Source organism: Xyrauchen texanus, chromosome 35, assembly GCF_025860055.1.
Source record: "Xyrauchen texanus isolate HMW12.3.18 chromosome 35, RBS_HiC_50CHRs, whole genome shotgun sequence".
Classification (NCBI taxonomy): Eukaryota; Metazoa; Chordata; class Actinopteri; order Cypriniformes; family Catostomidae; genus Xyrauchen; species Xyrauchen texanus.
This window is the reverse complement of record NC_068310.1, coordinates 31,909,252-31,936,467: the sequence shown is the minus strand read 5'-3', so window position 1 is coordinate 31,936,467 and position 27,216 is coordinate 31,909,252. Positions and strand designations below refer to the sequence as shown.

At 38.4% G+C, this 27,216-nt stretch overlaps 1 protein-coding gene across 3 annotated transcripts in view; it reads right to left on the bottom strand.

Moving 5' to 3' along the window:
• Positions 1 to 27,216, bottom strand: part of LOC127628514 (retinoic acid receptor gamma-A-like) — a 68,405-nt gene that overhangs the window by 28,474 nt on the left and 12,715 nt on the right. For 2 of the 3 annotated variants that reach the window (XM_052105308.1, XM_052105306.1), the window contains exon 2: positions 21,762 to 22,039. In XM_052105308.1, the coding sequence (XP_051961268.1) occupies positions 21,762 to 21,930 (169 nt within the window). In that variant the 5' untranslated portion in view covers positions 21,931 to 22,039. Of the gene's footprint in view, positions 1 to 153; positions 736 to 21,761; positions 22,040 to 27,216 lie in introns of those variants that run through there. The other variant, XM_052105307.1, reaches the window with a different exon arrangement.

Genomic DNA, 27,216 nt, shown 5'->3' with positions numbered 1-27,216 from the left:
CTCTAAAATACACAAACAGAGCTTGATGGATGCACAGTAGCAGCTTGAGTGCTCTAACTTATGGTTAGTTTGGCACGAAGGGTCCTTTTCCTGCAGTCCTGTTTAGGTAGTGGCATGACAGAGTGACAGATAGATAGAGATGCAAAGACTTACAACGTATGCTGGCCGTCCCCGTCCAAGTGAAAGGGTCCAGTCCGGCATAGAAGGGGCTCGCCTTCCGAAGCATACAGGCACCCCGGTTAGTGACATCATAGAGTTGGCGGGGACCCATGCCCAGTGCCTCCATACAGTCGAACATAGTGCGTCACTCACCCACCTCCAACTAAAAGCGATTCTGTATGCAGTCACCTACTTTCCCTCTGTCCCGTTCCCTATTAGATTCTGTACTGGCTCGTGTCACGTCGCAAAAAACAAAACAAAACAAAACAATAACAACACCCGCAGCTACGACAGCACTAAATCCCTCACTGGAATTCCTGTACTCGGGATATACGTGCTGCCTAATCCTGCTGTTTTGCTCTTGTAAGGGTTTCCTCTCTATGTTTTTCCCTCCGTCCCTCTGTCGCTCTATCCCGCTGCTTGTTTCTCTTTCCCTCGCTGTCTAAACTGACGCGCTGGTTGCTGGCTGGCTAGGCTGCGACTCTGTACTCAGGGTGAGCTGTTCCTAGTGTGCTGTAACAGACCTAAATAACAGCCCCACATAGCACTCCCGGCTCTCAGACACACTGGAGCAAACCAACTGCCTTGCACACACAGAGGTGGGTGGAGAGAGACAGAGAGAGAGAGAGAGAGAGAGAGAGAGAGAGAGTAATCAAGGGGAGGTAAGATAGAGAGAGGGGGTGGAGAGAAAGAGTGAGGGCCACAGGGAGGGGCCACAGTGCTTGTGTGTGTGTTTGTGTGTAAGCTTGCCAGGCCTGATCTGGTTAGAGGACAAACTTTTATTTGATTCTTGCTGGCCTCTTTTTGTCTCTTTTGTGATTCATATTTCAGCATCCACTATACACAAACACTCTATCTCTCTTTCTCTTTTTCTGACTCTGCACCTCCCCCTTTTTTCCCTGCAGTAAATTTGAGACACTCCCACCCCCAAATCCAAACCTGTCCCTCAGCCCCGTCTCTAATCATAACCACATTAAAGTCCACAGAGAGAGCGAGCAACAGAGAGAGAGAGAGAGAGAGAGAGAGAGAGAGAGCATTGTGCAAGCAGCAGATGCCAGGGCAAAATTCTCTCCTTTGTCTCCACAAAAACAGAGTAAATGACTGATGGCCACTGCTGTCTCTACCTCATTAAGTATGTGGCAAATATTCAAAGCCCCCTCTGGCTCTCATAGAGCCTTTTAAAAGAAGAACTTTTATTTAGTTTGCAGGGAGAATCCAAGCACTAGAGGACGCCAAGCAGGAGACCAACAGGAAGATGAACGCGGAATGGAATGTCATGGCTCGCCTTCAGACTCACAACATAGAAATGATGAATTCGATTGCCTTCCCATGGGCCTTAGTCAGGGTAGACCACATATTTAATTTGACACAAATGAAAATGAGGCTGTGAAGGATGGGAGTACAGTCTGCGCAATGTGATTGTTCAGCTGAGAAAACTTTAATTAGAAATGTGTCTAAACAATTTCCAATGGAGTAAAACTCTGAACATCTGATTCAACTTAGGCCCTAAAATGTGAGGTAAATGTGTGTGATTTTATATACAGTATGCATAGGTAAGCCATTCATAATTTGAATTCACCATAGTATAACCACTGTGGATCTGTTGCGCAATAACCAAAAGAAACTAAGCAAAAAAACGCTCTGTTTATTTGAGGATCCCAACCAGCCCGAAATAGCAGCAATGAGTACATTAACATGTACTTTAAAAGTTACATTTCAATCAGACTAAAACAATAAAATGTCATGTAAATGCTGTAGTCCCATTGAAATCGTACCAGTGTGATTTTGCAAAGTCTGACTAACAGACCTAGATAATGTGATTGTAGCTCAGCTTCGTCCAGCAACATGTTAATCAGACCACAACTGGCCTCTGTGTTGTGCGATATCCCGAAAGCCAAAGCTGACATGTGATGTGTATTAAACACTTCCTAAACTAACAGATGTCCTTAACTTAAAAATATATGTCATAAAACCTTGACCTTGAGCTCAATTCTCAAGAATCTGTCAAGTAAATGTTCATGTCATTGTTAACCTAAACAAATAAAAAATAAGAAATACAATTATATTTTGTAATAAAGAATGAAGCCTACATTTAGGATGATTCAAATTGTTTAAGGAAAACACATAAACACATTTTACACCAAAATTGACCCTTTGCTAAGCTCCGCCTACCTAGATTACGGTTGCATGCTCTGACAAGCGCTGCAGAACTCCCCCATTGGAATGAATGGGAGATTGCGGAATTTTTGGCAAAATATTCTCATAAACGGAATGGATCATATTTTTACGTGGGCTGCTATGAAGGGTGACATTGTAATGCATATTTATGTGTTTTGTAAAATAAATTCTTACATTTCACAGTAATTTGATTAAAAACTGTGGAGATTGTGAATCAGAATCAAGGCAAATGATTATTACTTGAAACAAATTGTCACTTGAAAATATAAAATCTTCATTTAATAGCGATTACTCATTTTGATGCCGTGAAATGTTTACTATGAATTAAATGCTTTTACTATGAATTAAATCAATACATTAAAAAAATGAATGTTCAGTTATTAGCTTTAATTTACCTTGGAGCAAATGTAGGTGTCATTGCTGATTTTATACACCGATCAGCCACCACATTTACACCACCTGCCTAATATTGTGTAGGTCCCTCTCGTGCCAGCAAAACAGCGCCAACCGCATCTTAGAATAGCATTCTGAGATTATATTCTTCTCACCACAATTGTACAAAGCGGTTCTCTGAGTTAATGTAGACTTTGTCAGTTTGAACCTGTCTTGACATTCTCGGTTGACCTCTCTCATCAACAAGGCGTTTCCATCTGAAGAACTGCTGCTCACTGGATATTTTTTGTTTTTGGCACCATTCTGAGTAAATTCTAGAGACTGTTGTATGTGAAAATCCCAGGGGATCATCAGTTACAGAAATACTCAAACCAGCCCGTCTGGCACCAACAATCATGCCACGGTCCAAATCACTGAATCACATTTTTCCCCATTCTGATGGTTGATGTGAACGTTAACTGAAGCTCTTGACCCATATATGCATGATTTTATGCACTGCTGTCACACGATTGGCTGGTTAGCTAATCATGGATCATGGAGCGTGGATCATTGTTGGTGCCAGATGGGCTGGTTTTTGTATTTATATAACTGCTGATCTCCTGGGATTTTCACATACAACAGTCTCTAGAATTTACTCATAATGGTGTCAAAAACAAAAAACATCCAGTGAGGGGCAGTTCTGTGGACAGAAATGCCTTGTTGATGAGAGAGGTCAACAGAGAATGGCTAGACTGGTTTTAACTGACAAAGTCTATGGTAACTCAGATAACCACTCTGTACAATTGTGGTGAGAAGAATATAATCTCAGAATGCTATTCTGAGATGTGGGTTGGCGCTGTTTTCGTGGAACAAGGGGGACCTACACAATATTAGGCAGGTGGTTTTAATACTGTGGCTGATCATTGTATGTTCATTTGGGAATGATGGTTGACACAGTTTAGTCCATAACATGCTCTTCACCAGATTTATTAAAATATACAGTATAATAAAAAAAAATATTAAAAAAAGAATGATAAACACTGCGGGTATCCTCTCTGGGTATCTTGTGTCACTATTACAAATGACCCCGCAACAACGTTTTTTTTTTTATTTTATTTTATTTTTATAAAATCCCGCTTTGAAGTACTCAAACACAAATGTCTTCCAAAGGCTGTCATTGGAAAATAGCAAATGCCCGTCAGAGTAATGTCGGCACAGCAACAGTTGCTAAGATAGGATTGGTCAGAAAGCACTTTTAAGGCAGGCTTAGCGAAGGGTCAATTCTTATTACCAAAATGCATTTTTCAGTTTTCAATGATGGTTCTCATTACCATAACAGTAATCTTTTTACTGTATCACATTGATTTTCAAAAAATACAAACAGTGAAAATGAAAGGCAGTACTAAAAGAGCTCTACTATGATGTAAAAATACTTTACTTTTTAAATACTTCATGTAATGAGAACATCACAATGGCCATCTTCGTGTTGCAGTGTGGAGTGGGTGTGTAAAATAGGCATAACTGTCAAGAAATAAATGTCACAATGTAAAAAATATGAAAAGGGCCCTAAAATTTGGCTTCATTTTCTACATGCTAAACATATTTGTATTTTTTGCTCTTTTGATTTGAGTAAAATAGCACCAGGTCATTTTCTTGACAGGTTTCATGAGAATTACCCAACCATGCATGTAAACGTACTGATTGACTTAACCGATGACGTTGAGTTTAGGGCAGAACTATTTGTTTCTATGACCAATGGCAGATGAGGGGAGTGTTGAGTAAACGTGTTTAAACTATGTTCCATTATTCCATTATTTTTGAAATTCTATTTGGCCACAATAGTGGCATAGAAATTACACACTTTAACACAGTGCTTTTTATATATTTCTATCCCTCGTGGCCGTGCATTAATTTGCAGTGTATTCTACTCTGACATATGTTTCTTGGGCTTGCCATGCCAGTACTAGATTGTACCAAGTGGCTCACAAATAATCAGCTAATTCAACATGTCCTCTTGCCAGTATCCTACACAACCCCAGTTGCCCAATTCCATTCCAGCCCTAAATTAAGTCCTCAATCTCCAAAGTACAACATACATATACCTCTGCCCCACACAGGCAATCAGGACTACATGACCTGTAAAAAAAGCCCTATGAAATAAATAGCTCTGCCAGTGTCAGTGCCAATGGCTTTCAATGAGTGAACAGCTGGGAAGTGGATGGAGCCATACCAGGGTTCAAGTCAAGCAAACAGCTGAACACAATGCCAGGAGCAACAGAGGTGTCTGTGCTTCGGCCGTGCCTCATCCATCTTCACCCTCTTCCCCACCCCCGCCAGCTTGCTAGTAGTGGTACAGCCCAGCCGTCTAAGAAAAGACACCATTTCCTGTCAATCTGTGTTGCTGGTTGGGTTTTCTATAAACACAGTGCCCTCCCTTCCAAATATACTCACAAACATTCTGCTTTTCATTTTCCAAAACCTCCCGTTCTTTTTTTGCACTTGCGAAGAAACAAAGAGTCCTTCTCTGTGCACGTCGGGGCTTGCGCTGAAAATGGTATTCATTAGGCTGTTTATTGATCTTGTGGCTCTTGACTTTGTTATGGTTCTCATTTATTTTCTTTAGGTGACCCTCACAGACACAGAAAGGAAGATAGAGAGAGGAAGAGAGAAAAAGAAGGAGAGGGAGAGGAGAAAATGAGTGGGGGAGTCTGAGAGAGAGCACTTTAATAGCCCTTTTGTTTGAGCAGACAGTAAAGTACATCAATTGTGACGCTGAGGTTCTTCATGTAATTGTTGTGTCATAAAGGAAGATAGTGACAAAAGAACAAACTAAAGAAGAGATCAAAAAGTACAATGGTGGAAGGAGGAAGCTGTGAAGTCTAATCTACTCTTTATTCCAAGGTGAAGGAGCAAAACTTAAAAGTCCTAATTATCCATGAATCTTTAAAAGGATGTTAAAAGTTACAGTGTCTGGCTTTATCATAGAAAAACAGAAAGAAAAAATTTATTTATTAATTTCTTTCTTGCATTATTATGTTAGAATGATGTATGCAAAATTATCCTGATCAACAAAGACTTTTCCTTAGTTCCCAAACACACTTTTTGTCATCTTTTTTCCGCAGTTAAACTTCTGCTGTAGCTTTTGAACTTCTCTGGCTTCTGTATGATAAAGTACTTGCATTTTTGCTCATATGTAATTCACTTTGGATAAATGTGCATACTAAATAATTAAATACAAATGTTAATGCAATGTAAATGTCACCTAGTCTGACATATTGCCATTCAGAGACAGAGAGTATCTCTAAAGCCACTAACTCTGCAGTTTCTTCTCTCCTGCTGAAAATCTTTTGTTAGAAACTGTTCCGTGAAGTCTGAGGGTGAAAAAAAAAAAGAAAAAAAAAAAAAAGAGTTGACTTGGACATTTAATCCAACTTCATAGTGCTGACCAAAGTTCCTCCCTCCTCCCTCCCTTCCCCAGCCTAAGAGATTGAACTCCAGAAGAAATCCCCACTGGGCCACTAACTTTCCCCCAACTTATCCTGCTCTCCCTCCCTCTCTTTCTTTCTCTCTCTCTCTCTCTCTCTCTCTGGAGTTCAAGCTATTCTCCATCACTCTTCACCATTCTGTTTAACTCCCTCTTTTTCCCTCCTTTTCCTTCTGTTTTCAAAGTTATAGTCATCCAACCCTGCTTCGGTTTTTAAACCACCACAGAGGAACATCTTAAAAGAGAGTTTTATTTTCTTTCAGTCTTAAGGGCCTGAGCAAATACTTATATGTCTCCATCTCTCTCTCCCTCTCTCTCTCTATTCCCTCCTTCCTCTCATGTGACAAAACTCAGATGACAAACAGACTTAGAACTGCTGGAAATCCATCTCACTTAACTGGCTCTTGGTCATCTTTGCTTTCCAGGCCAGACAAGCTGCACGAGATGAGCCGATCTCAGGCGACAAGTCACCTATCCATGCCTTAGGATCAGGTTTAACTGCTGCATGACTAACTGATGTGGAACTCAGATAGCAGACACAACACATTAAATATATTAGCCAGGACTCCCAGTGATGGTCTGCAAGTGTGTGGCTCCACACACTTGTTTCTAATTTAAGCAAAGATGTAAACAATAACTGTTGCCATCATTTTAGTGTGATAAAATTGTGAATTGACCAGTGTTACAATGCTACCAAATAACAGGGTATTCTGAATTATGTCGTCAAGACAACAAAGGTGTTATGTTGCATTTAACTTTACACAAATACGACTAGTAAGCAATTTTATCACATTAAAATAATGTTAAGAGGTATAATGTTTATATCTTGTGGCTATACTTTTGAAACTTTGTGTTCTCCTTGGGACTTTGAGTTGAAACTCAAAGCTGAGCTATGAAAGAGCACCATCTGAGCAATTCAATTTTCCCCTGGAGATAAAAATGTTCATAAGAATTTGTTTTATTTGTGTACCATGTTAAACAGCTCAGGGTGTTTGTGCATATGTTGAGGCTAAGCAAGGACATCATGTGTGTGAATGTGCATGTGGATGTGTCGAGACAGAGTGCCAGTGATGACAGAGACACAGAACACCACTTCATTTCAGCTCCGATGGCACACACATGCCTCAGACTACCAAAACGCGTACTTGCAGCTGCATCAAGAAACACTCAGATGTTGACACATACACATACCATTCAAACACACATTAAGAGTGTTTTACTCATGAAACACCTTCGTCACACACAAAGCACTTTACAATCTAAACAATTTATCCAAAGCAAAAGTATGCATGTTTAAACATATTGACACATTCCAAAGTTCCTTACGTATGCGGCTCACATGAGCGACCATGGGCGTTAAATGTGCACTCTGCTATATCAGTGCAGCATGAACAAAAAATACAGTCATCTTGGACTTGTATTGACACATAAAGGCATGGCTGCTGTTGATGGCAGTTGTTTTTAGTTACTGATGCCATTGTAGATATGCACTATTCACAGTCAGCCATGATTAAAAGAATATGCCAGGTTTCATAATATTGATTACCACAAAAAAGTTATTTAATCTTGCTTCACCTTTTCTTAAAACAATAAAATAAAAATCAGAGTTGGAGTGAGGCACTTACTATAGAAGAGAATGGGGCCAAACCGTAAATGTTAAAATATTCACTGTTTCAAAAGTATAGCCACTAGACGTAAACCATGTGTGTCAACATAAATTAATCCTTGTACAATTATAAATAGAGAACCCCGTTCCATCTGTTGGGGTCAATTTGACCCGATATATCAAATGTGTAACCCCAATTTATTTTAAAGAAATGTAATAACACTATTTTCAGTACAGTAAAAACACTTAAGACTACACTTAAAATAAAACCTTCATTTCAGCAAATTGACAATGACATATAACAATTACATGAAATGACAGCTATGGCCAGTAGATGGCTTCAATGCTCCATGCACTGGCTGATCTCTGTAAGCCACCACTGTAACAAACCTAATTATTTAGATATTATCACAAGTTATGCATTGGATATATACTGTATTTAGACCAGGGGTCCCCAAACGTTTTGCTACCTGGGTCAGGTCACTATGCTATGTTTTAAAGGGGGGCCGGAGTGAGTTTACAGTATTTTTGTCACAGAGATTATTCTTCTGCTTTTATTTTATGGATTCATTTTACACTTAAAATACATTCACAGAACATATATATTAATATTGGTAACTTTATTGTATGTATACATTTCTAAGCAACTTCCTTTAAGACATATTCAAGTCTGTTCACTGACGTGTATATGTCAAGACATGAAGAGGGGGGAAAGGTCCAGTCATTTCAACAGAACTTTCAATATGTTTTCTATTGTAGGTTAACAATAGTTATCTCATGTGAGGTTACATGATTTTTAACATACTTTTCAAAAGTACTACACATTTCTATAGGGGTAAAACGTTTTTAATGAGAAAAAAAACCTTTATAGGGATAGTTCACCCAAAAATTTAATTTCTGTAATTTTTTACTTATGCTAATGTTTTTCCATTTGGTACATAGAACACAAAAAGAAATCTTAGGTATAATGCTAGCCTCAGTCACCATTTACTGTCACTGCATTTTTCCACAAAATAAAAGTTAATGGTGACTGAGCCTAGCATTTTGCCTTACATAACTTTTTGTGTTCCATGAAGGAACGAAAGTTAGACATGTTTAGAACACAATTTGTGTGAGTAAATGACAGAATAAACATTTTTGGGTGAACTATCCCTTTATAACCTGTTCCAAACTCACAACTCAGAGAGTCTGTTCATGCCATCGCTCGGACATTCATCATTGCGTCCACCTCGAGCACAATCATACATGTGTTCAGCTCTGAAAAGACATGTAATCTCATCTTGACATCTAACTCGTACACACAATACATCTCCCTGAGAGACTGGAAGTGTCACTCCAAGAAGACCAGAGGGGAGAACAGAGCGAGAAGGCAGGCTGTTCCAGTCCTCACCCCGGCCTCCTCGTGTTTATAACCGCACAAAAAAGAAACAGTGAGACTTTTCATAATTTTATCGAACTTGGCCATCTCTCAAACAAGCCTTCACTCTATCTCTGTGCCTCTCTTTCTCTCTCACTTGGCATGCCAGTGTTCTTGCTTTCTTAGTATTCTCATGACTTTTGACATGAGTTATTCAAAACTGGAACGCACATGTTTTGTAGTTATGATTTTGACTGCTGAATAGCTGCCCACTCTTCCCCCTTGTTTTGAGGCCACATACCATTGGACAAGTCCATTAGGAAGCCCCTCCCCTACCCGCTTACCATGGCAAAATCCTCATACTGCACGTGCCCAGTCTTGCCTGATAGAAATGGTGAAGCTCCGCCTCCTCTCAACGCAGGCCTCTTTATCTTCATCTGTCATCATTTTAAAATGCAAATGCACTCTTTACCTTTCAATACCGGCCCACTTTTTCACTCACACTCTCTTTCTCATTTCGTCTTCTTGACACACTGTCTCTCACCTCTGCTATAGCCTGTCTCCCTGGAATGGTGGGATAAAGGAAGGAAATCCACATAGGCATGGAGGAGTATAGAAGGTGTATAGGGGAGAAAAGTAATCCAGCGGATTTTAGGGATACTGCGAATGGGGCCGAGTTTCCATTTGTGAACAATTTGCAAAATTCCCAAACTGAGCTCTTAATGACCTGGCAGAGAGAGACCAGTCCTGACTCTGTCTCCCACTCAGACTGCGGTTACGCCAACTCTCCGGGAAAAAAAAAACAGACAAATGTGGGAGTCAGCTGTGGCCAAAATATTAACAAAGGCTTCATGAATTCCTGTTTACACAAAGGGCTAAAGCCATGCATTGCATATGTGATTACAGCAATGCAGGCACCTTACTGGAGAGTTATAGCCAAAACAATCCAGCATCAATGATGGCCAACAAAGCACTGAAACATTCTGTAAACAGTTTGATGTATAAATCTCCTGGTTCTCATGGACACTTCCCATCTGGCATCTGAAATATTATTGGTGGAAAATGTGTAGCTTACATCAATGGTTCTAAAACTGGTGGGTTGCGACCCAAAATTGGGTTCCATGTCTGTTCTGATGTGGTCATGGACAGCGTGGAACAAAGGCTAAATGCTAATAATGAAATACAACAACCCATAAAATAATGCATAGTTAGGATAGCAAAATAGATGGGCTTATCAACAAAAAAGGGCAGAGAAAACACCTCCTGTGTCTTTTGTTGTTGACGTCAAAGACTCTGCATCCAGTCAAACTTTATGGTACTTTGGTGCAAATATATCTTCAGATGAGTTCTGTGCAGTAAATTATTGGCTGCCGACCAAGAGTATTAAACCAATGAAATTCAGTTTTGTATGATGAACAATTTTGATACGGAGTCCGTTTAGATGCACATTCTTTCACTGTTTATGCAAAATACTGTAAGCCGACAATGTGTTATGTCATTAAACAGCTTTCCTTTATTGTTGTAAAGTCATAAATGGCTAAAAAAATAAACAATAAAATTTGCCGATTTTTGGCCACAGAGAATAACTTTATTATTTCAAATCTAATCTTTGACCGATATTTTAATTTAGCTGATTTTTGAGAGTTATCTGCATATTTTGGTGCATGTAAACTGGCTCATTGTGTCGGGTCACCACTTGATGTCCAATATAAAATCTGGGTCCTGAAGTAAAACCAGTTGTGAACCACTGGGCAACATGATAAATACGTATCTGATGAATCCCTATCAACTATCATGGTGAGTTCATCTACTTCCTGCCGAACCACTTAGTCAAATCATCAAACAACAAAGAAAATGGATTTGCAAATGCATAGGGAGATTATCGAGGTCCTCAGATATCTGATTCATCCACCTGAACTTCTCAATCTGTTTACAGCTGAATGGTAAGTACTGACGATGAAGGGTGACGGAGAGGAACCCAGCAGAAAAGCCGCAGTGGAGATGAAAGAAGGTGGAATATTATAGGAAATGGAGAAGTGTTCAGGCATAAGCATTACTCTTGTGTAAATTTTATCCCTTTCGCACACAAACTCATGCCAGTTATGGAGAAGTACCAACACTTTGATGGGAAACGTTTGCAGTAAATAAATAATCAGATACAATGCAGTGCTTGTGCTCTGGACTTTTAAAGCTGAAGTGAGTAATTGCAGCGCCTTTAGCATCACTACACCGAATTGCAAAAAAAAATAATATTTGCCCAAAAATCATGCCACTGGATGAGCTTATGTGGCTTTGCTGGGCTGGACAGGCTACTCAAACAAACAGGAATGTTTTGATGGTGCCAAAGAGCCACATTGTTGTACTTTTAGACACACATCAGCTTTTTACACCTACCCATTATTTTCTTCTTTTTTATATTGATTTACTTTTTATTATTATTCTTGGAAGGGAAGAATGATCTTTTTTTTCTCTGTGCAATCAATGTTCACTCTGCAATGCCTCATTTTGACATCTGCCAGGCCTTTTAAATCACAGTTTGTCATACTCAAGTGCGTCAACAAATATGGTCTCAATTACATAACCGTGCACATATGCACTTTTACACGGCACCATACAGGGTCTCGAGTTGGTAGGGTGTATACTTTTACTAGTTTTTTGTGCAGGTATCATTTTTACAATAAGGTTCATTTATTATTACATTGGGTATCATAATCTAGCAATGAACAAACTCTTTTCACAGCATTTATTAATCTTGGTTAATGTTTACAAAATACATTGTTAGGTCATTTTAGCTCATTATGCATTAGGGTAACTGAGTGTAATATCTGAGTAATAATTATTAAAAGAAATTAAAACATGTGTCAAGTTTGTAGAAATGTACACTTTTGAGTCCACGTTGGTTTCACATATTTTTTAATAACTTTTTTAAATGGCTACCTACATGTTGGCTACACCACATGACTTTGATTTGGTGGACAAACGTTTATCAAATATTAACCATATTTTAAAATACAATTGTTTCACTGCTTAAAATAAATAATAATAAAAGATTATTCTATTCTACAATTATCAATATTTCTTCTTATACAACATTTTCAGCTTTTTAAGAGACCTAACCCTAACTCTAGATCTGGACAAGAAAGAAAATCATTACTGACTCATCAACTAATGTTAACATTTACTTGTTTTAGCATTTACATTTTAAACCAATTTTAGGTTTAGAAATAAACAGCAACCAATTAATGAGATCACGATTAGAACTACTGTGTAAAATAATGTTGACATATAAAAACGTATTGTAAAGTGTTATCTTTGTGTGAGAATAAGTGACTATACTGATTCACAAAATATTTTCCTATTTTCTGGATGACAAGCTGGAACAAGCAAATTGTTCTTTTTTTATACAATACAAATGCCTTTACACAAGAGATTGGCCCCAGTCACAATAATAAAAAGTCATGCTCGCAAGCCAAAAGGAAACTAATATCATTGATACGTGCAGAGGAAGAGAGCGAGAGAGAGAAAGAGAAAGAGAGTGAGAGAGAGAGAGAGAGAGAGAGAGAGTGAGCTGCATACAGAGCCGTAGCAGCAGTACTAGATTAGAACCACACGGTCTCAGTCTGGTTCAAGGAAATGGTCGAGCAGCCTTTCAAAACATCCCTCTTGGCGGCTCAGAGCTAGGCCTCCTCTCCTGATTGGTAAAAGGTTTCAGGAGCGTTTGAGGGCTCAGCCGAGATGCTATCACATGGTAAGTGCTGGTAATGGGCTTCAAACTGTTTGATTGAAGACCTCAGATAATGACAGGGATCAACTGATAACGGCTTCTGCACGCCGGCACGTAAGACTCCCACACAGTGGAGCCTCACGGAGAGCCTCACACACAGTGACCAGCAGCACCACATGTGCAGCGGCTCTATGAACTGAAAAGTAAAAGCAATGGCCATTAAAGGCCACTATAAATGGAATTTCCTTCCCATACCAGGCAAGTTATTTCATCCATCCATCCCTCTCTCTCTTGTCCTGGCAGTGTGCGGCAACTGCACAGCTTTGGAGGGTAATTAAACCTGTCAGTATAGTTGCTACTTAAATAAAACAGGCCAAAGCATTACTATCTTCACTGGGACATTAGAAACACTGGTCTAAGGAAGCATGCTGCATTATCATGCAGAAACCCACACATTCACTAACACTTAAAGGGCTTGGTACATCAAGCCTTTATGAGCAGGGAATTTTTGCAGTCTAGCCCACAGACAGCTCTGACAACAATGAAGAGGCCTGTTAAACAAACTCCTGAAAAAAAAAGCAAAAACAGCACTGGGCCGATGCTCGACTGCCTTTGTTTTCACTACTCTGAGAGCCAGCGATGAGAATGACTCAGTAAAACAACTTGTGACGTGCCTGTCGAAAAAAAATGTCAAACGCCGTCCCCAAAAGCAAATGAGGGCCTCGGTGGTCTTGGCCCGATGTGCCTTTGGGATATGCAAAGGCCAGAACCAGACAGAAATAATTTCTAGTTCACAAATAAGTTTATATAATAAAAGGACTATTCATTTAAGTTTACTTTGCTAATTTAGCGTGATTAATAATAGAAATAATGCAATAAAAAATGTACTCAATTAATCACACTTGACTTGATTTTATAATGAGCAGATAGTACTGCAGGGCTGCAACTAACTAACTAACTATTATTTTGATAATCAATTCATCTAATGATTATTAGAATGATTATTTGACTATTCAGCGATTATTGCAATAATTAATCATTAGCTCTTAATAGGACAAAATCATCTTTTAAAAATACCTCTAACATTCAATGAATTAAAAGGGAAAATAAACTCGAAATATCTTCTACGCTGCTTCTCAGGTGAAAGCATCTTTTTTTTTTAAAGGATTTTTAGATATTTTAAAATATTTGTATTTTTTATATTATATTCAGCATTCTCAGATAACAATTATTCTTCTGCAGTATAGCTGCTAAATGAACATTGTTTTAAATGAGTTTTAGATATTTATATGGGAAAACAAGCCAAAACAAAAACAAAAGAGTGGTGTAACATGTGCTCTCTTTGGTTCATTAAAGGCCAGACGTACTGCTGCATTCTGGATCATTTGCAGGGGTCTAATTGCACATGCAGGAAGGCCTGCAATGAGAGCGTTGCAGTAGTCCAGTCTAGTTATGACAAGTGACTGAACAAGCAGTTGTGTGGCATGTTCAGAGAGGATAGGTCTTATCTTCCTGATATTGTAGTGTGTAAATCAAAATGATCTTGTGGTCTTTGAGATGTGGTCTGTGAAATTTAGTTTGTTATCGATGGTTACTGACCATTTTGGAAGGCGTTACTGTAGTAGCACGGTGATGTTGTGTTCAACAGCAGGGTTGGCTGGAAAGACAAGGAGTTCGGTCTTGGCTGGGTTGAGTTGCAGTTGTGTTCCTTCTTCCAGGCCGAGATGTTTCATTTGATGTTCTTGCATTCAGAAACAGCTAGATGGAGTGCAATTACATATAAAGAGCATCCACTTTTTCAGCTGTCTTGGTTCTGGAAGTATTTTTCCACTTCATTTATTTTTTCCCTAGGGATTTCATACAATCCTTCATAAAAGAGTTTAAGCTATAAACATAATCAAACAGCTTCGTCAAACAACATAAACTTTGATTTGAAGCAAAAGCAATGGAAAACTAGAACTATTGATTTTAAGCTGTTTGATTACAACTATAAAACAATGCATTTTTCATAAGTATATATTACAATTTTATAAGTATAGAAACAATACATGCACAATATTCCAATATGTACTAATATATAAGCAGTTTGAGACGGTTCTCTGATTGGCAGCTCTGTCTCTGCAGGATCATGGGTAGTATTCATGCAAGTATTTTGTTTTTCCACAAAGGCAATTATGTTTTTGGCTGAGTGCATATGCACGGTGAAGTATGTTTCTCATTTCCATGAGTGGCAGACAAAGAGGGCTTGTTTGTTGTGTGTCCGTCAGTGTGTTTTCACCGCGGGGTGTGTTCTTGGATTCCACCGCACTAGGACGTCATCCCCAGGTGCTTCCATCGACCCTCCCTCCCTCTCTCTCTCTCTCTCTCTCTCTCTCTCTCTCTCCCCCATCTCTCTCTTTTTCAGTAAATACCTATTGGATTAGGTGGGCGCTGTGGAGGGGTGGGTACTGACTGACTTCTAAAAGGCCAGAGTGTTGTTCAGACTTGCCGAGGAGAAAAAGAGGCACATCAGGAGACGGTGAGGAGTGTGTATGAGTGCATGTGTGTTTTGAGGAGGGGCGTTTGACATTTCATAGTCTTCTGCTTTGTTGTTACCATCCAAACCATAACAGATTCCCCCCTCAGGTCTTAGATGAGATTTCAGATGTCTGTGGCTTACCTTTTTCTCTTAAGCTACTGTCTAAACAAGAAATGTCCACAGCCTCATAAACACACACATTCTTACAACACACATTCTTACAACACACTCTGAATCTAAACTGCCAGAGGGTGTGATATAATGAATATAATCTTGTTGAAACAGATTTTTTTGAAACATAATATGAAACTATTAATGTAACACAAAAAACTTACATGGAAATAGAATAGTTTTGTGAGAGCTCTTTCCCTTTTCTCTACCTTCTCTCTCTCTCTCTCTCTCTCTCTCTCTCTCTCTCTCTCTCTCTCTCTCATATATTCACAGTCTGTACTCTGTAGTAAGATGTAAAACAGCGCCCCCATGCCACTAGAGCGAACCAGCTAGACATTTTTTTTTCTGCAGTTTTGAAAAATACCCCTAAGAATTTTTACAATTTTTTCAGAGAACATGGCTAGTGAAACTTGAATAAGTGAAGAACATTACAGTTACAGGCACATCAAATAAACATTAAAGTGTCAGCTCTCATTTTATTTATTTAAAAGATTGTTCTATATTTTTCTAACACATTCAAGGCAAAACAAATGAACAAACAAGCATTCTTATGGCTATGAATGGAAAAGCATACCACCATACTATTATACTAACATACTACATTTGCAGTAAACAACAGAGGACACCGTGCTGAATACTTTATGCCACAATGTAATGGGATCAACTTGCAAGGAACATCGGAAGCGATTTTTTAAATATTAAAATGGGCCATGAAATGCTCTTTTTTATAGTTTCATTATCTTCACTGAGGTTCACTGATAATGTTAGTAAAGTTTTTTTTTAGTTTTTTTTTGCATTAAAACAGTTATAGTTTAGTAATAAATGATAATTTTCCACCCTGTCTCAGGCCCTGCCTGTACTAGGGCTGAAACGATTAGTCAACGTTATCGACAACGTCGACAATAATAAATTGTCGAATAGTCGTTTGATCTAATTTAATGTGACATCAGATCGATTTAAACTCTAATGATGAGAGCAGCACTGCAGCTCGCGCCTGACTTAGGAGAAGAAGAATTACACATCTCACACTCCAGATGCAATCTAAACTTTCCAAACAGCTTCAGCTTATGTAGATCGCAAAGTATGAGGGAATTATAATGCAAAAATACAAAATAAGTAAATAAAGAAGCACTCTCGTTGTGGAATAAGTGGAGCTGGAGCTAAATTTGTGTGTCAAGCGTCTTTAAAGGAAACACCCCGACATTACATCTTTAATGCAGTTATATTTAAAGCGTTATAGCTTTATTAAAGTTAAAATAAAATGGAAACAGGTCATGTATATAACTGCAAACCGTCCAGATCTAAGGGAGAGAGGTTGAAAATGCATCCGGCTGATGCACACACTGTCACAGGGATGCTCGTCCCTCAAGCACATGCACTTGATGCAGCTAGATTATAACGTGATGGCTCACGTTTTATTGAATATATGTCACTGTGCATTTCTTATCGTGAAGAAAATTGGCATACGCAGCTTTATTAATAAGAGAGAGTTTGTTTTTTGGGGGGTTAAAGATGGATTGAAGTGAACAGAAAGGTGAGAGAGGTAGTATTTAATACAACTTATATTGTTTTAGCAGCTATACTGCAGAAGAAAAATTGTTATCTGAGAATGTTGAATCAAATATTAAAAATACAAATATTTTAAAATATCTAAAAATCCTTTTAAAAAAGATGCATTCACCTGAGAAGCAGCATATAAGATATTTAGACTTTTAGAGAATAGATCTTGAATGTAAGTATATATGACGTTACTGCACTCGCAGAATTATAACCAAGTAAAAAATACACTTATATACAAAATACACTTACTGTATATTTAAGATACATCCACTTAAAGCAAGTCTAAATATCTTATATGTTGCTTCTCAATTAAATGTATCTTGTTTTAAGGATTATTAGACATTTATAAATGGAAAACAAGACAAAAACACTTCATAACAATAGGATTTTTTTTTTTTTGCAGTGAATTTCTTTACTGAATTAAACTTAGAAAAAGTATTTTTTCCCTTTTAATTCAGTGAATGTCATTTAGAGGTATTTTTAAAAGATGATTTTGTCCTCTTTATTGTTAGAAAGCACGATTAATACAACCTTTTAAGCCGGGGCAGAAGCTGAACAATCGGATAAGAGCTAATGATTAATCATTAATATATCAATAATCAAAAACGAAATGGCAATAATTGCCATATAGTTGAATAATCGTTCTAAAAACCATTAGATTAATCGATTATCAAAATATTCGTTAGTTGCAGCCCTAGTCTGTACACTCGATTTTGGCCTCAGCTCCTCCTTTAAATGTCAACACAAATGCCCACTGTTATGATTGGATAATATCATGCAGCCCCTCAAATTCAGACATTTTTGAAACTCAATAGGAAGAGAATGAACAAACTTAAAAAGACCACAACATTTGTGCGGCAGCGGGGGGTGGTCTAGCGTCCGTCTGGAGACAGAAAGCGGTAAGGGCACTTGTACCTGAGCTAGATTATGTTTAACACTTGTTTCTAATTCCAGTGAGCATGGGGAGAGCGGCATATAAGCAACCACACCACCAGCAGAGAGGAGACTGGCACAAGGAAGGCCATGGTGCTACTGAAGCTGTTGTGTTTAATGTAGTCTGTTTGTGACTACGCGCCTATTAAGCTGATGAGTTTGTGAAGTTGTAAAGCACTGAAGTGGCTGATTAAAAGTCTCACCTGAGCCCGGAAAACCCGCTTCCCTGTGTTCTCCTTCCCATCTGCTGTAAAGTGTTACAATTTATAAAACACAATTTCAGGATTTACACATAACGCACATCCAACAAATTGCATCTGAATTTATAAAACTGTTCCTATCAAGCGCACTCACACCCTGTCTACACCAGACGCGAGACTCACGTTGAAAGCAATAGAACCCATTGTAATCAATGATGCTGCCTACCATGAAAGCGTCCATTGCAACAATGTCCCAATGCATTTTGTGCTGCTTGCGCTGTATAATATAAATGGTTTAGAAAGTTTGTCGACGCACCCGGTGTAGACAGCCTTAAGTCATTGCATTGTGTCGCGTTAGCGGATGCGCCCGTTGTAAACAGTGTGTCAGCACCATAAACTATCAAACAGTCATGACATTAGAAATATTCAAATACACATACATACACAGTCTGTGCTCTGTAGTAAGATGTAAAACAGCAGCCCCTATGAAACTTCAGTGAACCAGCTAGTAATTTTTTTCTGCAGTGTTGAAAAATACATCTAAGAATTGTAACTTTTTACAGAGAACATGGCTAGAGAAATGGAACTGTTTACTTGTGTTTTTGATACAGTCCAAGTGTTTTAACTTCTCCATCATTCAAAAACAATTCCTTAGCAAAGCTTGAATCGTTTTATGACTGGTACACAAGCAATCGCGCTGGTACGAGTAAAAAAAACATGCAATCCACGCTGAAATACACTGAAGACACATCCACATGATGCACACACATAGTCCAAACACACACATCAGTATCCAGTATCATCCTGCACTGAAATGCACATCGCTGTAAACGCATCAAAACTGTCAAAGACATCCAACTAGTGCGTGTTTACATATACTAACAATTAAAAATGGTTAGTATAACAATTAAAAAGGAGTGGTGATGGCGTAGTGTGCTTAAGCACATAACTGGTAATCGGAAGGTTGCTGGTTCGATCCCTACAGCCACCAACATTGTGTCCTTGGGAAAGGCACTTAACTCCAGGTTGCTCCGGGGGGATTGTCCCTGTAATAAGTGCACTGTAAGTCATTTTGGATAAAAGCATCTGCCAACTGCATAAATGTAAATGTAAAACTAGTGCAGATGGGCGGTGTTTAGGAATAGTTAGGCTACACTAGACCTGTTTGTCCTGCTCTCTCTCTCTCTGTGTGTACGAACTGAGCCCCCATTGGGTGTGGCCAAGGGTGCGATGATGTAAAGTTGGCATTGATGTTGTTGCTGTAGAGGTGGTCATAAATGAATGAGAACCCTTTGTGATATCAAAAGTAGAGAACGAGGCGTTTTGGCAGCTTGGTTTCAATAAATGCTTTTATTGCATTGGGGATTTTGTTTTGAGTTCTGAAATTCACAGTATATTTTTATAGTAGAAAGTAGGGTTGTCACAATTCCTTATGATTCTTACGATACGATACCAGTTAAAGTATCACAATACCAAGAGTATCATGATACCACAAGATAGTGTTACTTCTTAACACATTTTGTCATAGCAAAGGTGGTTCTTAGAAACTAGCCATTCCAATTGTTGCTCCGGAAGTGGTGAAAATAACTGATGTAAGAACGGGGAGAAGGCACAAATGGACTAACTTGTTACCCAATACATTCTTAGTTTGATGTAAAAATCTTTGCTGCCTTAAAAAAGATTTTAAACTTTTATTCCATTATTTCTGTGATTATTTGAATGTTGGCAACATTAAAATAAAGATATTGTAACACTGGAAAGACTTTTGAGCAGCTGTTTCATTATTATACGCACCCCCTTTTTGAGCACAAACCATGAAAATGACATACCTGTATTTACTGGACACTTTGGAGTTTGGACACAGTTGTAGTATCTTTTGAAAGAAGACACTTTGGGCTTTATTTCCCAAGTTCAGAATTCAGAATTAATATACGTTGTTATGTTTTAAAGTTAGGGAAGCTGAAGTTTATAGTAATGGAAATATTTTGTGCTGAACTTGTTTTTATAATCTAAAAAAAACAATAATAAAAGTGCCAAGACAACACAGAAATACAATGTTCTCAAACAAGTCTAAAGAAGTTTGAAGGTGATCTAACAAAAAATTAGGTTCCTGCAAGCTTTTTTCTCTGTAAAATCGCTGCCGGTATACAGAGTAAAATTAAGGCTCCGCCTTCAAAATACGACAAAAACTGCTCAGCTATTATGAATAAAACTTTGCCGCATTTTTAAAAATAGACTTTGGAGACAGGCTAATTTTGTTTACGAGACTCTGATATATAAGATAATATACAGTTTTACAACATGAATGCTGCTCAGATTGCATAGTTTGTTGAAGAACGACGACGAAGGGTAATTCTTTCAGGCAAGATTTCATGTAAATAATGGAGAATATATCAATATTTCTCAGATTTATCACTAAAAAGTGCTATTGGATGTTTTTCAATGAATGGTTGTCATGGACAATTGACCCAAGTGTGGCAAACTGGATTCATCTGTCAATCGCGTTTTCATAACAAAGGTATGAAGTCCTGTTTTGATAATGCATGTTTTCATTTGTACTCCTGACACAAATAACTAAATTGCTGTTTCTGGAGCATTGCTATCGTGAAACAGAGATCGCATATCAATGTTGAACCCTTAGACCTTTGAAAAGATGTATAATTTGTTAACATTAATTTATGGTGTTTCCCCATTTGGCTTGAAATCTCTGTCGACATTTACGGCAGGTGGGTTTTCCCGGTCTGATCAGGCAAAACCCCAAATAATTCCAAATCTTGCTACATGAAATGCTTCTCACTCTCCAGAGTTTTACTTAAATCCATATTATCCATTAGGAGGCACAACTAGCAAATTAACACGCTGAGACGTGTTTGAAGCATGGGAAAACCACACATTGAAAAATAAACAATACCATATGAGCAAATTCTAAACAACATTTTGCACTCTTAAAGGGGACGCCACTCAAAAAGACTATATTTTAATGTTATGGCAGACATAGGTCTGATTCAAATTAAGATGTTTAGTGAAAACACCATTTAAAAAATACTGTGGCACCGGCAGTATTTTGTAACTTTAGTATCGTGATACTACTGTAGCACCGGGCTACCATGCAACCCTAGTAGATAGACCTCTTATTTGTCAAAATATCAAGGAAAAATTGATTCCTCATAAAATGGCCCCTTTAAAAACATGTATTATTTGATTGGACTGCCAAAGAATAAGACATGTTAACAAAATAGTGGTTAAAATGGCAAAATTTGAATAAAATAATATTTAATTCTGAGGTGATAACTGGACATTACACACTGAACTCCACCTACACTGAGGTCATGTGACGTGACAACAATGTAACATACTTTTATTTGAAACGTATCGTGTCCTGTTTATAGTGTATATAGTGTACACTTCAAAGTCTTTCATAAGCGGTAAGTTAGTATTTTATTCCGAACATAGCCTCTCTGACTGTGGTAGACTAATTCAGATAAGTTAAAACACTCACACAATGCTGCCATCTCTTTGGGAAGATCTGCTCCGAAACGTCCAAACAGGCTGCTATTGGCCAGCAGGTCGAAAGGGGGGTGGCTCCGCATGGAATTGAAGGCAAAGGGGTAGACTGCAGGTGGGAAGCCAGTCATGTGACCCACCTGCCGTTCCCGGTTGGTTGCCATGGTGACGGTTGGTTGCCAAAGGCTGGTTGGGCCTGTCTTTCGCTCCAATGGCCTATGGGATGGTCTCAGCCAGAGTCACAGTTCAGCATTCAGTTATATAAGGATGCGCCTTTAGGAGAAAAAACATAACAAATTAAGAATATGAACGAAGAATAATCAATGATAAAACACGTGTGTCCATATACTCTGTAAACATCAAGACTAGATGGGCTAATTGTGCAGAAATTATAGACTTCAGCTTTCGTGCACTCATAACTTTTTGTTTATGTTGCGTTGATCGATATGGCAGTTGTCTTGGAATTCATGCGGACCATTTTCAGGGTGTATGCAGCATCACGAAAAACAAAAAGTTTCAGCTATTATTGGTTTTCAGTATAGTATTTTCCCCATTTATTTCTTCCATAAGAATATCATAACAATTTTTATGAGGGGGGTGGAGTCTGAGGCAAAACGATGGGGCGATATGTTAAAAAAAGAGGGAGCAAAAGAAGAAATAAAGTGAGGGAAAATAAGAGTGGTTAGGAAAAAGTTAGATTGAGGGGGGAGAGAGAAAGAAACAGAGAGAGAGAGCCCTTGTCTCCACAGTTTTGAAAGGTGTCCAGACTTTTGTGGTGTTTCCAGGCGATTCCATATGATTTAAATCACCCAAACTCCACAAGAAAGAGCCTCTCTGTTTTTACTGCCAGTCTCCCAGCCCTGCGCTGCAACATTCAGCCTCTCTCCCCATAGGCCTGAGGCCCAGACACAGGCTCCACTGACGAAAATGAAAGACAGAAACCAAAAGCTGAAGTGTGTAATTTTTTCAGCGTTAAAATACATCTCCTATCCTAGCTTAATAAGAAGAAACAACTATAAGTAAGCCATATGTACCGTAGGCTGATTTCCCTAAAAAGTGTACATATACTCTGTGGTGCTATCAAAACATTGCTTTGTTCGTATGAGCATCCCGACCAGCCCAACACAACAACATTGGCTCAACTGATGGCGAGAGTTTGGGATATGACACTATAATGGCATGGAAATTACCTTTAATTGTGAAAAGTGATTGTTTGTCCAAAGTTTTCTGTATCTTTTCCATAATTATTCTATTCAGTTTCTCTCTCTCTCTCTCTCACACACACACACACACACACACACACACACATATTTTCTCCCTTTCATCTCCCATTCTGTCACTACCTCCTTTCAGTTTTAATTTTCAACGATCAACAAGGTTGAAATTGAGGTTACCCGCATTGTTGGTGAAACCGGACACACCACAATCATGGAAAACAGTCAATTCAAATCTCACTCCATGCCTGAGAGACCCAGCCTCTCATACACACACATACACAACCAGTAAGAGGTCTGACTTTGATCTAAAAACTTATGCTTAAAGACTTGAAATGAGTTTTGTAGGCAAATGTAAATTACATTTGCAATTCTTTCCAAAAAGAGATATTTTTACATATTGAAAATGAACCCTATTTAGAGCAGAAGTATGTAACTATTTCCTTCTATCCCAGCTTAATATGCAGGGGCAACTACAGTTCATTTAGAGGTTCAATTACTCAAAAACTGTAAACGCTTTGTTTCTGTGGCACTATAAAATTCCTGTATGTTTAGAGTGACCCGCTTGGACCCGCCCCACCAACGTTACTCAACCAATGGTATGAGTTGGGGGCGGGACTACCTGACGGTTTGAACAACAGAAGACGAGAGGCGTATTCGGAAAGCTGTTTTGAAAAAAATATATATTTTGGCAATTATGTTCACTGTCGCAGAAATTACATCAGCTTTAAGCCATTTAGATTATTTTAATTGTGTGACATTATTTCACATTATCATGACAGTTACGCATATTTTACCTGCAAAATTCTCATTACCGCAATGCCAAAAAACATTGTCATTATGATATTCTCATTAAAGAATTAGTTCACCCAAAAATCACAAATGTGTATGACTTACTTTCATCTGCTGAACTCAAATGAAGATTTTTAGATGAATATTTCAGCTCTGTAGGTCCATAAAACACAAGTGAATGTGTGCCAAATTTTGAAGCTCCAAAATCCACACAAGGGCAACATAAAGTACTCTAATGAAGCAATATGATAGGTGTGGGTGATTAACAGATCAATATTTAAGTAATTTTCCCTTCACTTTCTCCTGCTTCTGTTTTTGGTGATTCACAGTCTTCGTGCATTTCGCCCCCTACTGGGCAGGGAGGAGAATATATGACTTAAATGACTCAAATATTGATTGGTTTCTCACCCACACCTATCATTTCATGTCTGAACACATGTATTAACCACTGGAGTCTTATATGCTCTCTTTGTTTGGATTTTGGGGCTTCAAAAGTTTGACACCCATTCATTTGCATTGTATGGGCCTACAGAGCTGAAATAATCTTATAAAAATCTTAATTTGTGTTCTGCAGAAGAAAGAAAGTCATATACATATGGGATGCCATGAGGGTGAGTAAATGATGAGTGAATTTTCATCTTTGGGTGAATTATCCCTTACCGCAGTGTGATTTTTTTTTTTTTTATTGATATTGTAAAGTATTTGTACATAGTACTTCCTTGGTTCTGCCTTTCATTGTCGCTGATTTATATTTAAAAAGAATTGTACATTAGTATATTTTTGACTGTAAAAATATATATTAATGTGTTAAAATGTGCTTAAGTGTCTTGAAAATAATGTCACAATCAAAAAAATATTAATGGTCTGAAATGCAGGGTTCATTTTCTTACAGCAAATAAATAAACAATAAAAAAAAAAAAAAATGAATTAAGATTCAATTTGACAAGATCATTTTCCCGACAGTTTTCATGAGAATCACCCATACATGGGAACGCTTGCAATAGTGTGGCTATACTTTGAAGAAGTTAAAATATAAGATTTAACTTATTTATGCTCACTACATAATTGAATATTCTAAAATGAAAACAAATTAATAAAAATAATGTATAAGTAGGTGTGTTCAAACATTTTTACATGTAGTGTATGTACTACAGTATATGCATTGTCTCTCTAGATGTCAGGCTTTCCAATAAGACAGAACCCCTCTTCATGACTTGAGTGTCCGTTTTTTGTTCCCCTTCCCCTTGAGTGATTTTATGAGTGGGTGGTGCTGGCGGCTTGTTGTTTAAATTTGGTTTTTGAAAAATGATCTGAGCTAAAGAATCCAGCGTTTTTGGAAGCACTGTGGTTTGTGAATAAGGGCTATAAGCAAAGGAAAAATTCTGCTCATAAACTCGGCATAAACACTACGAGTGGAGAAAAAAGGAGGCAGATTCAGTGACGGAGTCAGGGCACTGGGGGGCACTAGGGGGATGGCTCTCTGCCCAGGAAAGAAACTTGGGCTTTCCAAGACATACATTCAAATGGTTTCTTTCTCACTGTCACATTAAATACTCACACCTGAACACATACTGGTAAACTGTGCTCTCGCTCCATAACAAATGCACACTGGTCTACTGTAATCCACACAACTAAGCCCTGAGAAATCTCTTTCCAAGTCATACACGCACGTAAACCCAGTTAAAAGAGAATCTTTTATAAGAATCTAATGCATTAAACATGCTAAAACAAATATTTTTCTCTCCCAATGTGCCCCTTTCTTCCATGGCTCCAGTATACACATCTGTCCAACACATACACATACATACTAAACACACTCTCCCTTCCAGTTTCTTTCTGGTTCTGTTTCTTTCAGCAGAGCCAGTTAATTGCAGCCTATTGCTGCAGGCAGCTTCAAACCACCACTAATTTAGAGTTCCATTACAGTAAACTCTTCCACATGTGCATCCAATCTCAGTTGGCCACGTCTAAAGAAGGAGCTCTGCAGATAGGCACATGCCCCTAACCAGCCACAACAAGGCCTTGCCATCTCCCCCCTCCCTCTCTTCACTGGATCTGGTTTTCATCTGCGTCTATGTACCCTCTAACCCATCCCTGCCCACATTGCCCCCTCCCCAAACCCCACTTCTGCTTCAGCTCCATTCTTGACCCCTCAGAACTGTTCCATATGTAACAGATATCATTTAAAGCTCACCATTCAAAGCCACACATCGGCGTAGTCAACGAGTTTACCCCAGAGACCAAAGTGCTATAGAATAAATTATTCGAAATTGTGGAGGAGGGCAGCCTTCCACACTTAAAGGGGACATATTATGCCCCTTTTTACATAAGTCTCAGGTGTCCCCAGAATATGATTGTCAAGTTTCATCTCAAAATACCTCACAGATCGTTTATTCTACCATGCCTTTATACCCCTGTTTTGTAGCCCTGTTCCAAACGGGCTGCTTTAGTGTCTGTAACTTTAAATGCAAAGGAGCTGCTGCTCCCCACACCCCTTTCTGGAAGTGGGCTGTGCCTTTCCTGCTGGTGCCATGGATACCCTGGCGACAACAATGCAGGAGAACCAATATGGCTGCTACTGACAACACCGGAGTTCAGCCGTACATGTTTGAACCTGAGATGGACCCTGAACAAGGAGAGACTCCGGCAGAAATCACAATAATAAGAATGCGCCGGGATGTTTCGTAATGGTTAGTTGATGAATTTGTGTAATTTTTGTAGGGTTATTTCAGCTCTTGCAGCCAACAACAGAACATTTGGCATGTTTATCTCGTAGCTGGGACATTCTCAAGTTAGCACAAGCGGCTCTAGCGAGGAGGTAAATATGGCGGACTGTGCGCTGCTTGCTCATGAGGGCGGATCTAAGCTACTCAGGCGGATCTAAGTACTGGTGTGGCCAGTACCTTTCCCCTTTTGACGTCAAAAGGCACTGCAAACCTGAACAACACTGATTCTATTGATGGGGAAAGGAAAGAAACGAGGGGATGGTCTTTTACCATATTTTGTGTTTGTCTACACACACTGGGGACACATAAAAAAAAAAAAGTGGATTTTGCATAATATGTCCCCTTTAAGATAAATTCACAATTTGTTGAACTAAAATAGTTAATGGCTATTAAACTAAAAATTGTATCAGAATCACCCTGTCTATTAATCAAGACCAGAAACTGCTTGTTCCATATCCAGGCATTTTAACCGACCTTAATTTACTTTGAAATGCTTTGTTTTCACTGTTGTATATTCAAGGGATAAAATATAATCATATATTATGTCATGAAACAGCCAAAATAATTCTCAAAATAATCATCAAAAGTAACTATTAAAATAATGAAGATAAGATAATCTTCAAGCTTTCTTAATTTTTTTTGATTAAGGTAATAAAGATGATTTAAGATTACAATAATTCATCCCAAGGAGGAAAAACATCAGGTGTTACAGTAACAA